The sequence below is a fragment of the Gracilinanus agilis genome, chromosome 1 (genome assembly GCF_016433145.1).
Source record: "Gracilinanus agilis isolate LMUSP501 chromosome 1, AgileGrace, whole genome shotgun sequence".
NCBI classification, from domain to species: Eukaryota; Metazoa; Chordata; class Mammalia; order Didelphimorphia; family Didelphidae; genus Gracilinanus; species Gracilinanus agilis.
In genome coordinates this window covers 755,659,415-755,673,307 of record NC_058130.1, presented here as the reverse complement: position 1 = coordinate 755,673,307, position 13,893 = coordinate 755,659,415, and the positions used below count along the sequence as shown (strand labels likewise).

At 42.7% G+C, this 13,893-nt stretch overlaps 1 protein-coding gene across 1 annotated transcript in view; it reads right to left on the bottom strand.

Annotated features, from left to right (window-relative positions):
• The window catches only part of CCDC63 (coiled-coil domain containing 63), a 35,801-nt gene that overhangs the window by 7,577 nt on the left and 14,331 nt on the right, over nucleotides 1-13,893 (bottom strand). The window contains exons 3-6 of the mRNA XM_044685419.1: nucleotides 10,159-10,340; nucleotides 7,380-7,561; nucleotides 4,563-4,783; nucleotides 1,428-1,502 (exon numbers count right to left, since the gene is read on the bottom strand). Of these exons, the coding sequence (XP_044541354.1) occupies nucleotides 1,428-1,502; nucleotides 4,563-4,783; nucleotides 7,380-7,561; nucleotides 10,159-10,340 (660 nt within the window). The remainder of the gene's footprint in view (nucleotides 1-1,427; nucleotides 1,503-4,562; nucleotides 4,784-7,379; nucleotides 7,562-10,158; nucleotides 10,341-13,893) is intronic.

Here is a 13,893-nt window from a genome sequence, read left to right as displayed (position 1 = left end):
GGAAGGAAGGAAGGAAGGAAGGAAGGAAGGAAGGAAGGAAGGAAGAAGCTAGGGAATGTCTGAGACCTGGTTTTGGATTCAGGTCTTCTTGAGTCCAGGTCCAGCACTCTATCCACCTAACTACCTCCTAGACGAAGAGTAATGTATAATGAGCCTAGAAAAGTAAAAATTGCAGCTAGAATATGATCAACTTTGAATGATAATTGGAAATATTTGTATTTTATTTCTAAAGTCCATTGGAAGCCACAGAAGCTTCTTGAGTGAAGAAATGCTATTACTGAAAAGACGGAAGCCTGTTTCAGGTAGAGATTGCAAACTACCCCTTCAAAGCTAGCATCTTCCCTCTGAAATCATATCTAGTTTCTCCTGTAACATTTATCTCATTTGTACCTGGTTGTTTTCATGCTGTCTTCTAAGTTAGAATGCAAGCTCCTTGAGGGCAAGAGACTGTTTTCATATTTCTTTGTACCCCTGATGCTTAGTACCAGTGCCTGGCACAGTCAACAAATATCATTAAATACTACTAGGAACCTCATTATAATGCAGGCTCCTGATAAATGCTTGTTGACTGACTTGTCCAACCAAAAATTACAATGTAGTCTGGATGGCCAGATAAGCCCCTCCTCTTACTGTGAACATCTAGGATTTCAAAGTACCTCAATTTGGAGTGGGGGCAGGGGGTGGCACACAGGGGAGCCTCTCAAGGTCCAAAGACTCGTCGGTGGGGCATGAATTCTAGTTATTGCCCTTGAAAGTTTAGGTTCGTAACTTCATGGAGTTTCACTTAAAGACAAATTTTCCTTAGAATATTGGGCTGAGATTCCAACCAGCAAATCTAGGACAGACTCTAGACTGAAGGGTTAGTCAATCTTTCTCAGCCATCATATAAACACTGGATTGGGAGAGTGAAGAAAATGGTGCTTTGGTTCCCTCTTGTGTCCTCTCCCAGATTAGCATGACAGTCATTTCAGTCCTGTGTGCCTCTTTGTGGGGTTTTCTTGGCCAAGATACTGGAGTGGTTTGCTATTTCCTTCTCCAGTTCATTTCATAGATGAGGAAACTGAGGCAAACAGGGTGAAGTGACTTGTCCAGGGTCACACAGTCAGTACGTATCTGAGACCAGATTTGAACTCAGGTCATCCTGACTCTAGACCCTGGTGCTCTGTTTACTGAGCCAACTGTGTGCCCCTGTCTCACTAAAGAAGAATATAATCCCAGCTCCCAAAGGGCATCGGGCAAAATAGCTCAGAGATCAGCTAGTCCAAAGTCCACTTCATTTTACAGGTGAAGGAAACTATAGAGATTGCCCAGCATCCCCCATCTGGCAAGCAACAGAGCAAGAGTTGAACGTCTGTTGGCCAAAAGGCTGACCAATCGACTGCCCAGGTGGCTCTTCCTTTGCCTCAGTTCTCCACAGCTGCTCTTACCCGCAAATCTCTAATCGCCTCCTCGCCTTCTTCATCAAAATCATTCTTCTGAGATCTCAACACGTGAATTTCATCCTACACCAAACAGAACCATACTGGGAAGGTAATTACAGCACGCCCCCCCCCCAATTCCTCCTAAAAATAAACTCGAGCGCAATTATGGATTTATCCTCCACACAATGATGAATGTCTTGAGGAACAGGAGCAAACCAGGAGATAGTGTTGCCTCCTGAAAGAGTGAGTCTGTTTCCATTGAAGCAGCTTCCTTTGTCACACGTGGAGGAGGACATCTGCTTTCCTTTTCATGGGCTTTGGGAAGCTTTGGGGCCGACCCCCTCCTTTTCCAGAGAAGAAACCCAACCCAAAGAAAGTCCTTAACTTGGGGGGCCTGGGTTCGAATCTCACCTCTGACACTTACTAGCTTGGGTGACCCCAATTTCCTCATCTGTAAAAAGGGTAAAATAATAGTAGCCAGCATCTATGTAGCACTTTAAGGTTTGCAAAGCATTGTACATCTGTTGTCTTGATCCTTATAACTTTGAGAGGTGGTTGTTATTATTATTGTATATTTGGAGAAACTGAGGCAAACAAGGTTAAGTGACTTTCACAGGGTCACACAGCTAGGAAGTGTCTGAGGTTAAGATAAAGGACCCAGGGCTCTCAATCACTGAGCTACCCCGCTGCCCCCTATCTATTCATTTCTAAATCGTCCTAATCATCCTCATAACTGTCTTTTTTTTTGCTGGAGAGCTGGAAGGCCACCAAGAGGAGAAGGTGGCATTTGAAGTTAAGTGTGATTGTGATTTGTTTCTTTTGCTTAGCTATTTTGGTTACCCAGGAAGGCTGGGCTAAAGGAGGAGGGGTATATTGAGAAATGGCAGTGATATAAAAGCAAACATCAACCCAATTGAAAAGAATTTTTTCATCAACTGTGTTCCTTGTGTACAAACAAACTTGTGTACAAACAGGTCAACAGTTCCCCTCTTGATCCGAATCCCTGCTAGTCTCAGATTTTCCTTATTTACCCACTAATAGAGTGATGAGAACTCTTGCAAGGAGGCGAGTATGGGCCCTGGAGTCATTGGATCTGGCCTCAAACTCTATCATTAACGATGTGACCTTGAACACAAGGTACTTCAGCTCATTGGACCTCAGTTTCCCCATCTATAAAATGAGGGAGTTAGATTAGATAGCCTCATCTAGGCAGATCTGTGATCCCAGAAGGATCCGGGCTTGTTGTGCTGTAACCAACCCAGCTGTCCCTTATAATCTCAGGGAATTGCCTAAAGCTCCAGGAGATAAAATTACAGTTATCCCTTCCACGTGGCAACTTTCCCCATTGCAGCTTCCATATATCCCAGGTCAGCACACAAAACAAATGGAAATTTGAGGGAAGTTTTGTGGAAGCTGCAGAAAACGTTTAGAGACTCAGAAATGTGTACTTAATGTGTCCAAATATACAATAAGGTACTATAAACACCCGTAAAAGGGAGGGCCAAAATGTCTTATATGGGCTTTCCAGATCAAGTGGGACGCCATGCCCCTAGCCTCCACAGCTTGGTTGTGGTCATTCAATGTAAGGGACAAAATTCATATTTGGGGCATCCTAAAGCTTAACTCAGTGATCAATGCTCTATTATATTCTTCTAAGAACTTTTCTCTGCCCAGTGTTGCCAAGTGAAAATTTGGGGCTACGGGCTATCATTTTCCTTCAATGTGGGCAAACATGAACCCAGGACCCAGCTCATTGCTGCAATCGATAAATATGTTGGCTCCCTAGTTCTCCAGCAAAAGGGGATAGTTACAAGGATAATTAGAATGATTGAGAGAGAGAGAGAGAGAGAGAGAGAGAGAGAGAGAGAGAGAGAGAGAGATATGGATAGACAAGATGGATGAATGGATGGATGGATAGATAAGATAGAGAGAGAGAGAGATGATGGATAGAGAGATAGATACATAGATAAATAGATGGATGGATAGATAGACAGACAGATAGGTATATAGATGGATGGATGGATTGATGGATAGATACATATGGATGGATAGATAGATAGATAGATAGATAGATAGATAGATAGATGGATGGATAGAGAGATAGATACATAGATAGATAAATAGATGGATGGATGGATGGATGGATGGATGGATGGATGGATGGATGGATGGATGGATGGATGGATAAAGAGATAGATACATAGATAAATAGATGGATGGATGGATAGATAGATAGATAAATAGATGGATAGATAGAGAGATAGATACATACATGTGTAGATAAATAGATGGATGGATAGATGGATAGAGAGATAGCTACACAGATACATAGATAGATAACTAGATGGATGGATAGCTAGAGAGAGATACATAGATAAATAGATGGATGATAGATAGAAAGACAGATAGGTATATAGATGGATGGATGGATTGATGGATGGATACATAGATACATAGATAAATAGATAGATGGATGGATGGATAGATGGATGGATGGATAGATAGATAGATAGATAGATAGATAGATAGATAGATAGATAGATAGATAGATAGATAGATAGATAGACGGATGGATGAGTTCTGAGATTCTGTTACAGCCTACGCTTCTTTCAAGAGGATAAACTCCTAAAATATGTTGGCCAGCAGATGGCACTAGCAGGATCATAAATCCCCTTGGAAATCCAATCTCCTCTTATAAATTAGTAGACTGAGACTAGGGAGGTGATGAGATTTTCTCTAAGCCCCAGAGTTAATAATTATTAGATGTGAGATTTGAACTTAGGCCTCCCTAACTCAAAGTTCAATAAGAGGGGGAAGTTAGGTGGCCCAGTGGTTTGAAAGCCAGGTCCAGAGATGGGAGGTCCTGGGTTCAAATTTGACCTTAGACACTTCCCAGCTGTGTCACCCTGGGCAAGTCACTTGCCCCCCCATCGTCTAGCCCTTACTATTCTTCTGCCTTGGAACCAATACACAGAATTGATTCTAAGATGGAAGGTGAGGGTTTAAAAAATAAAAATTCCAATATAAGATGCCAAGATGCCTGGGGGAGGGAGGGTGGTCATCACAGACTGCTTGGGTAGTATGTAACACTATCCCTTGGGAGCTCCCCAGGGTGGGAATGGTTACTGATGGGCTAGAAACCTGAATACTCTGGATTTTCTTCTGCAGCATCTCCATGTCATTGTTCAGTTCTGACACGTAGTTGAACCGAGCAAAATTCTTCTCCTCCTCCGCCAGGAACTCATCCACCATTTTGTCCACGTTTCCGTAGTTCGAAAGTTTAAGCAGGCGCATGTGGGCTACCTCATAACTCTGGAAGCTCTCTGTCTTGGACTTCTTGTGGGGCTTGCTGGCCTTAAGAACTGGACAAGACAGTGAGCCCACCCATTACTGACATTCTCCCCTGAAGGACAGCCTGCCCATTGCCTGGGGAAATGTCCTCTATTCTCCCAAGGGAGAATATGATGAAGTTTATGATCTTGAAGGACTACCTGGCCTGAGGGTGACCCTCCACTTCAAGGAGAGGGATGCCTTCACTCTCCCCTGCCTGCCTTTTGAGAGACTTGTTTTCCTTCTCCCTTGAATGAAAACTTGTAGACCTGAGAAGACCTCTAAAGCCTTGATAGATATTTCTTAGAGCCCACAGCCTGCGGGAGGGGTGCTTGCCTCCATTCTCACCTGAAGGATTTCCCATGCACACCCTGGAATACTCTCCTCTGTTCTCTTAGGGGACAGTCTACAATCTTGAAGAACCATTTGTCCAGAAGGATACCTTTTTGCACTCCCACAGCCCTGGGGCGTATACCTATCTTGAGGGAGGGTCCACAGCCCTGAAGGATACCTGGATATCCCCAAGATCCTGAACGATTGTAGACTTGGGCTTCTTTAGTTTTTTTCCCAAAGAATGTCGCCTTGGAATTCTTCCAACTTTCTCTTTACCTCCAACCTGAGAAAGATCATTCACCCTAGAGAAGGAGTTCCTAACTTTTTTGTATCATGGACCCTTTATAATCTGGTGAAACCCTTCTCAGGATTTTGCTGTTCAGTTATTTCAGTTGTGTCCAACTCTTTATGACCTCATTTGAGGTTTTCTTGGCAAAGACTGGAGTGGTTTGCCATTTCCTTCTCTCATTCATTTGATAGATAAGGAAACCGAGGCAAACAGAGTTAAGTGACCAGCGTCACATAGTAAGTTTCTGAGGCTGGATTTGAACTCAAATCCTCCTGACTCCAGTCCTAGCACTCTGTCCCCTGGGCTACCTGGCAACTCTTCCTTCTCAGGATAGTGCTTTATAAATACATAAGATAAAATAGGTGAGATAATAATCTGGAAATAGTTATTGAAATTTTTTTAATTCTCAGAATCTAGGCTTAAGTACCCCTAAACCTTGAAGACCTTCCTCCACCACCCCCTCCACTCTACCTGGGAAGACCCTAGAGCTAGGGGTGGTGGGAATTATCCTGGAGAGTGGAAGCAGCTAACTTAAGTGAAATCCACACACTTAGCATGTAATGTTATAGATTATACATAGGGTTAGGGACTGGTCCTGGGATTACAGAAATATAGGGGACTCCCAGATGAGAGACTTCCTCCACCAGTGCATGTCAGCCCTTTTCCTCTGTAATTTCAATAGTCTTAGAGGGTTGCCTAGAGCAGTAAGAGGTTAAGTGTCTTGTCCAGAATAACAGTCTATATGTGTCAGAGGCATAACTTGAACCCAAGTCTTCCTGAATTGGAGTCCAGCTCTCTAACTACCCACGTACCTCCAGAATAGGAGCTAAATCAAGATTTGTTTTATCTGTGTTTGTCTCTTATTCCCATCCACCACCTCCCTTTACCAGACCACACAGTCCCCTAGACAAGGACCACATCTTCTCTGAACTTGGGGTCTCCTTCCAGATTGTAGTACATCAGTAGACACTAAAGCTTGTTTGGAGAATGAATGAAGTTAACCTAGAAGAAGTCTCAGCTAAAAATAGTAGGAGGGCTGAGGAGAAGGATGCATGAGAACAGGTAGAGAAAGCCTAGAACCTGGTAGGAAGGGCTTAATTGGAGTTCTTATTTCCTTATCATTCAGTCAACACTGCCACAAGAATGGTCCAGATGAGGACAGATGAGGATGCTCAGACCTCCTCAGGGGCTGCCAGCACCACCACCACCACCACCACCACCACCACCACCATCATCATCATCATCATCATCATCATCATCATCATCATCATCATCGTTGTCGTCATTGTCGTCGTCGTCGTTGTTATCATCATAATATTAATGATGACAATGTAAGTAGTATTCATGTAGCACTTCCAAGTTGCAAGGAACTTTATAAATGTCTCATTTTGTCCTCACATCAAAGCTAGAAGGTTGGTGCTATTGATATCTCTACTTTGCAGATAAGGGAAACAAAGGAAACAGGGTTAAGCGACTTGCCCAGGGTCAACATACAGCTAGTAAGTGTCTAAGGTCTAAAGACTCAGGTCTTTCTGACTCTCGGTCTAGCTTTCTAGCTATCGTTGCCTCTCACCACCAGTAATATCAGTGATGAGATGTGAGAACCCAAGTCTCTCAACTCTTCCCTCTATCCATCCAAGGCCTATTTTTGCATTATTCCAGACTTCATTAGCAAGAGATTAGAAACTGGGAGCTGCTCTGTGGCTCAGTGGTTAGAGAGCCAGGCCTGAAGATGGGAGGTTCTGGTTTCAAATCTGGCCTCTGACACTTCCTAGCTGTGTGACCTTGGGCAAGTCACTTAACCCCCCATTGCCTAGCCCTTACCACTCTTCTGCCTTAGAACCAACACACAGTATTGATTCTAAGACAGAGGCAAGGGTTTAAATAAAATTTAATTTGATTTTTAAAAAACTAAGTATTAGTTCTAAGACAAAAGAGAAGGATTTAAAAATAAAAGAAAGAAACAGGCAGAAGACTATAGACCACTCACTGAGGGTTAACTGTACCTTCTTCCTTTTTGGCCATTTCCTCAAAATCACTCCGATCCATAAGTTTGATGAGTAAGAAAGCCTTCAGCTTTACTTCATGGTCATGAATCCTTTCCAGCTCCCTCATCTCCGTTTTGAATTGAAAGATGTCCTTTTTTCGTCGATCCTTCATGGCAGATATGCGGGCCAGGGCTTCTAGCCTAGGGAGGAAGAGAGGCAAAGCTGGGAACCTCAGCAACTCTCTCCAATGCTGTCTTTCCCTTGAAGAATAAGCTGTCCCTTCCCATCAATCAGAGAAACAACNCCCATCAATTAGGGAATGGCTGGACAAATTGTGGTATATGATTGTAATGAAATACTATTGTGCTACAAGAAATGATAAGCAGGATGATTTCAGAAAAACCTGGAAATATTTACATGAACTGATGCAAAATGAAGTGAGCAGAAACAGGAGAACATTATACACAGTAGCAGCTATATTGTATAATGATCAATTGTGAATAACAAAGAGATCAGAGATAAGGGAAAAGGATCTTACTTGAACAAAAATATTTTTTGCAGCTCTTTTTGTAGTGGCAAAGAAACAGAAACTAGAGGGATGTTCATCAATTGGGGAATGACTGAACAAGTTATAGTATATGGTTATAATAGAATGCTTTGCACCATAAGAGATGATAAGCAGGATGAGTTCAGAAAAACCTGGAAAAACTTATATGAACTGATGTAAAGTGAAGTGAGCAAAACCAATAGAATACTGTATACAGTAACCGAAATATTGTGTGATGATCACCTAAATATTTACTTTATTTTTTTGGTGGGGGGTTTTGGGTCAACATTTTCTTTTGCAACTTGACTAATATGGAAATCTATTTTGCATGATTGTAAATGCCTAATCTTGATCTGGTTGCTTGCTGTCTCAGAAAGGGAGGAGGAGAGGGGAGAATTTGGAGCTCAAACATTATTTAAGTAAATGTTCAAATTGTTTTTACATGTAATTGGGGAAAACATTATTTTTTAAATGTTTAAACCAGTAATAGAATTGGTTAGTTCCAAATCAATTTCAGTACTCACTGAAACCAGATGAAATTGACTCAATATTTAGAAACATGAATATAACTTATTCATCAGGCTTTAATGGCTAGTAGCTAATTCTATTCCATAAGCATTTAGTAAGTTATCACTATATGCTAGGCACTCTCTTCTAGGTTTTGGCAATATGAAAACAAGGTGAAAGAGGCTTACAATCTACTGGGGAGGGAAAAAAAACATTCACAGATCTATGAGCCCATCCATCTCTCTGGTTATGTCAAGGGTCTGAAATCAATTAAACATATCCTAGAAGGGGAAAGGACTTACAGAAGCAAAGAGGAATAAAAACAACATTGTTCAGAAAGCAGTGTTACAAATTAATGTCACTGAAATTAAGAGAAGATGAGAGAAGCAGAAACAGGAGGATGGTAGATGAGAAATGGGAAGATATACTTAACTAGGAAAGAGAATTAAATATAAAAGTCTTTCAAAGAATTTGAGGTTAGAAGGATAATGGGAGGGCTATGGTTATTGGGAGGAAATCTGGATCAGATTTGTGACAAAGTGCTAACAAAGCGCAAAGGAACAAAGAGCTAACAAAAAAAAGAGGAAAAACAACATAAAAAAGTTAAATGGGAGAAAATAAAAGCTTAACAACTATGATTCTCAATGTAGATGGACTAAATTCTCAATTTAAAAAAAAAGCGATAGAATAGATTAAAAACAAACATGAACCATGTATAGCAGATACAAGAAAACCTTTAAAAACAGACACAGAGTGAAGATAAGGGGGTAGAGCTCAATCTTTTATGCCATGTCCTTTCCCTTTAGCCCACAAACTCTTCTGCTGGGGAAGGATTTGTTACTCTCTAGCCCTCATAGCTGAAATAAAGGAAACTATTGACATCTTCTCCCCAATATCCTGGAGGGTTTTCTAGTCAATAGTGAAGTATAAGGTCCCATTGTTAGTTAGTCTTTAACTATCCCTGTGACCATGGGCAAATAATTTGACCTCCTTGGACCTTACTTTCCTTTTCAATAAAATGAGGGAATTAGACTAAACAGGAGTTTAAATGACTTGACCAAAGTCACAGAGGTAGTAACCATCAGAGGTAGGATGCAAATATTAGAGGTGTCCTTTCCAGGGGACCTCTCTAATCCTAAACTCAAAAATAGGAGGAAGTTGGGGAAACAAAGCTCCTGAAACTGTGAGCCCCCTGGTGTCAAGGAAACCCTAACCATTCAATTGAACTGTCTAAACAGTTATTAAGTGCTTACTAAGAGCAAAGCACATAGGTGAGAGATAATATGGTATAGCAGCATACTTGAGTCAGGAAGACCTGAACTCATATCCTTCCTCTGACACTAACAAACTGTATCGTAGATAGGTAGATAGGCAAATAGGCAGATAGATAGATAGATAGATAGATAGATAGATAGATAGATAGATAGAATCATAAATTATTATTTTTGGAAATGGAAGTAGAGAGAGAATTTTTCCTCTATGCAAAATACATCTCTAATTTTTTCAGAGAACTCTATGAAGTTCTTTTCAATTCTCTTTACAGAAATACCCTGTCCCAAAGTAGACTTTGCCTCCAAAAAAAACAATGATTTGTAAGCAACACCCAGAAAAGATGTATAACTTCTGTATAACCAAAATGGATGTGGAATTTTTTACCTCTTGGTCCCATGAGGAATGCCAGGCTCTCTGCCAAGCCCTCCCCCAAGCCCTCTCTCATTCTGCCCTTTTTCTCTCCTTTCCTACCGCTGGTTGTAAGCTTGCGTAGACTGCTCAATGGCCATATTCAATGTTCTCCTTTGCATCTGAAGACGCCGAAAGAGTTGCTGGTAGACATTGTCATATGCTGCCTTCTCAAACCGCAGATCCTCTATGTTTTGCCGGACTTTGGAATTGGTGGTTAGCATCGTGTCAAACTGGATAGTGACCTACCCAAGAGACTACCTGTCAGGGTTTAGTGGGAAAAGGGAAAAACACCTTTGCATGGAAACATGTTTGGAAGAGAGTGGTGTGTCACTCTCAAATAAAGAACTTAGAGCTGGAAGAGACCTCAGAGGTCATTTAGTCCAAATCACTCATTTTACAGAGGGAGAAACTAAGGCCCAGAGAAAGAATGTAACTTGCCCAAAGTCAACTAGAAGTAAACAGCAGAGCTAGGTTTTGCTCTGGCTCTCAAACTAGAGCTCTTTGCCCTACATCAGGCTGCCTTTCATGCAAGAGTTTACCAGGGTCAAGCTAGAAGGAAAACAGATTTCCTTTTCTCCCCTCTGAAAACATAGAGCTGGGATCTCATGTCACTGTCCTAAGAAATGCTCCAGTCTTTCCAGTCATAGCCATGGCTCCATTCTCAGAAGCCCAAAAGTTCACTGTAGCCATCCATCACTGAATTGAAAAAGAATTCCCCCTCCTTCATGCCCAAGACGTTGACACCCAGTATTAGCTTTGAGATTTACAATGAGGGGGCAACCAGTCCCTCCTCAGGCCGGCCAGTCCATTTGGTGACACTCTCACTGTTGGGAAATTTTTCTTATTTTCACTACTAAATTGGCCTCTTGGCAATGTTCATCCATGGCTATTAGTTTTACCCTGGTAAAGGGTAAGGAGGAAGAAAGAGATGGAGGAAACAGAATAAGGTGAACCCTTCTTTCACAAGCTAATTTTAGGAACTCTTTAAGTCCTTGAGAACCTTCATACTCCCACCCACCAACCCACCCACACCTCCAGACCTCTATTTTCTAAGCTAAGCAATGCTACTTCCTTCTACAGACAATGAACAGGGAATGATCACGAGTCTGTTCCACATCCTCAATGCCCTTCCCTGGACAGGCTCCAGCTTATCAATGTCCTTTCCTCATGTGTAGTGCCAATTAGCTCATTCCCTGTGCCACTGGAAGGGAGGAAGGGACCCAGCTCAAGTAAGAATGTGCCATTTATTTTTAGGGACCAGAACCTTGACAGTTTAGGTATAGGGAATTTGCAGGCAGGAGGACTAGTCTCTTGTCTGAAGCTTAAAGGCTTAAAGAATTGCCTGCAGTATTAAGAAGTTAAATTATTTGTCCAGGATCACACAGCCAGTATAGCCAGTATATGAACAGACAGGACTCTCTCTTTCCCTTCCCCTACCTCCTCTCTCTCTCTCTCTCTCTCTCTCTCTCTCTCTCTCTCTCTCTCTCTCTCTCTCTTTCTCTCTGTCTCTGTCTCTGTCTCTGTCTCTCTCTCTGGTTCTCTCTGTCTTTCTCTGTTTCTCTCTCTGTGTGTCTCTCTCTGTGTGTCTCTCTCTGTCTCTCTTTCTATCTCTCTGTCTCTGTCTCTCTCTTTCTCTCTCTGTGACGTAGATCTCTCAGCTTCTCAGGCTTTCATTTATCGATTAAGGAAGTAAAAATAGCTCTTCATGAGGCAGGGTCAGAAGCCTGCTTTAGCAGCAGCCTCCAGGCCCAGCCTGTTGGAAAGAAGTGGGGTGAGATCATCCCGGAGTGTGGGGAGTTGGGGGTGGGGAGAGGAAGACAGACAAGGGAGAAGAGAAGAGAGTAAGGATTAGAGAAAAAATGGAGAGAAGTGAGGCAAGGAGTAGCCAATGGAAGAATCCAGGAGAAGACCTCAGAGATCATAGGATCATAGATGAGAGCTGGAAGGGTCCTTAGAGGTCTCCTACTCCAAACTCCTTATTTTATAGAACAAGAAACTCAATCCTGGAGTCAGTTTTGTGTGACTAGAGTGGCCTATCCAAGGTCACACACACAGTAAGTAGCAGAAATGAGAGTCTTACCCACAGTGTCTGATTGAAAATAATATTATAGGACCTTAAGATTTGCAAAATGCTTTAAAAATATTATCTAATTTGATCCTCACAACAACCCTGGGAGGTAGGTGCTATCATTATCCCCATTTTACAAATGAGGAAACTGAGGCAGGCTCCAATTAAGTGATTTGTCTAGGGTCACACAGCTAGGTTGGATTCAAACTCATGTTCTCCTGACTCCAAGTCTAGCACTCCGTCTTCCAACTGCACCAGACTTTTCTTCTATTAGACCACCTTGTTCCAAAATGGCCTAATCCAAACAACCCATTTCATAGACTTAGAGAGGTGAAGGGTCTTGTCCAAGTGAACTGAACTAGGGTGCCAGTTCTGATTTGTCTGCTTGGCCGCTGGTCCTTGTAGACACAGATAAAGAGGAAATTCTTTTTTTTTTTTTTTAACCCTCACCTTCCATCTTGGAGTCAATATTGTGTATTGACTTATAGGTGGAAGAGTGGTAAGGGTGGGCCATGGGGGTTAAGTGACTTGCCCAGGGTCACACAGCTGGGAAGTGTCTGAGGCCGGATTTGAACCTAGGACCTCTTGTCTCTAGGCCTGGCTCTCCATCCACTGAGCTATCCAGCTGCCCCCACAAGGCAATTCTTGACTCTTGGAGGAGGAGGAGGAAGGTTAAGTGAAAGCATCAAGACTTTCATGGCCCGTGGAAGTCCCTTCTCACTTCGCCATCCCTCCCTCTGGCTTCCATGGGGCACAGCTTTTCTCCTCTGTACTCTAAGCAGAGCCCTGAGAGGCAGCTTCTAAGGAGCCAAGACCCAAGAGCCCTCCGTCTGGGCCTCCCACAAGCGGGGAGCGGCCCGGAGCATCCCAAGGGGGAACTGGGGTTCAGCTGGAGGTTACCCCGGAGCCAAGGTTGAAAGAATCTCCGCCATGGCTTAGCTGCTGTTAAGCCACAGCCTCGTCCCTCGCCCCTTGCCCAGTGGGCTGAAAAGGAGACAAAGAGGCTTTCCTAGATTTCTCGAACTATTAGAGGCTGGAACGGACTTGAGCAAATGACTAGACCAAGCTCCTCCCTTTACGAAAGGGAAACTTCCATTTGCCCCCCTCTGTTAGAGCTGGTGCCGGCGTTGTTTCTCTGCTTCTGATCCCAGCTTTGTGCCAGCAGGCAGCTCTGTGCCCAGGTCAGGGCAGAGGAGGAGAGTCTGTTCTATAGCCAAAGTGCATCTTCCTGGGAGATGGGGGCAGCGATCTCTGGCCCGGCTAGTCTGGGCATCACTGCTGGGCGCCGGCTGCCCGGAGCCCCCGTCCGTCACACTCCTCGCCTTCACTCTTCCTTAGGCAAACCTCGGGGTAAGGAGCCAGGGTGCTCACTCCCTCCTCTTTCCCTCCCCTCCCCACGTTCACTGACTAGACCCCGACTGAGCAAGGCACAGGCAGGGGGGGATTTGTTTCTAAAGAAAGAAAAAGAGAAGAGAAAAAAATTCAGTAAATCCAATCAATACATCAAAAACCCTGATATTAAAAAAATAAAAAATAAAATAAAATAAAATCCATCTGTAAACCCCCCCAAAAAACTCTGATATTAAAAAAATAAAAAATACAATAAAATGAAATCCATCTGTAAATCCCCCAAAAAACTGATATTAAAAAATAAAAAATTAAATTAAATTAAATCTATCTGTAACCAACCCCCCCAAAAAACTCTGATATTAAAAAAATAAAAAATA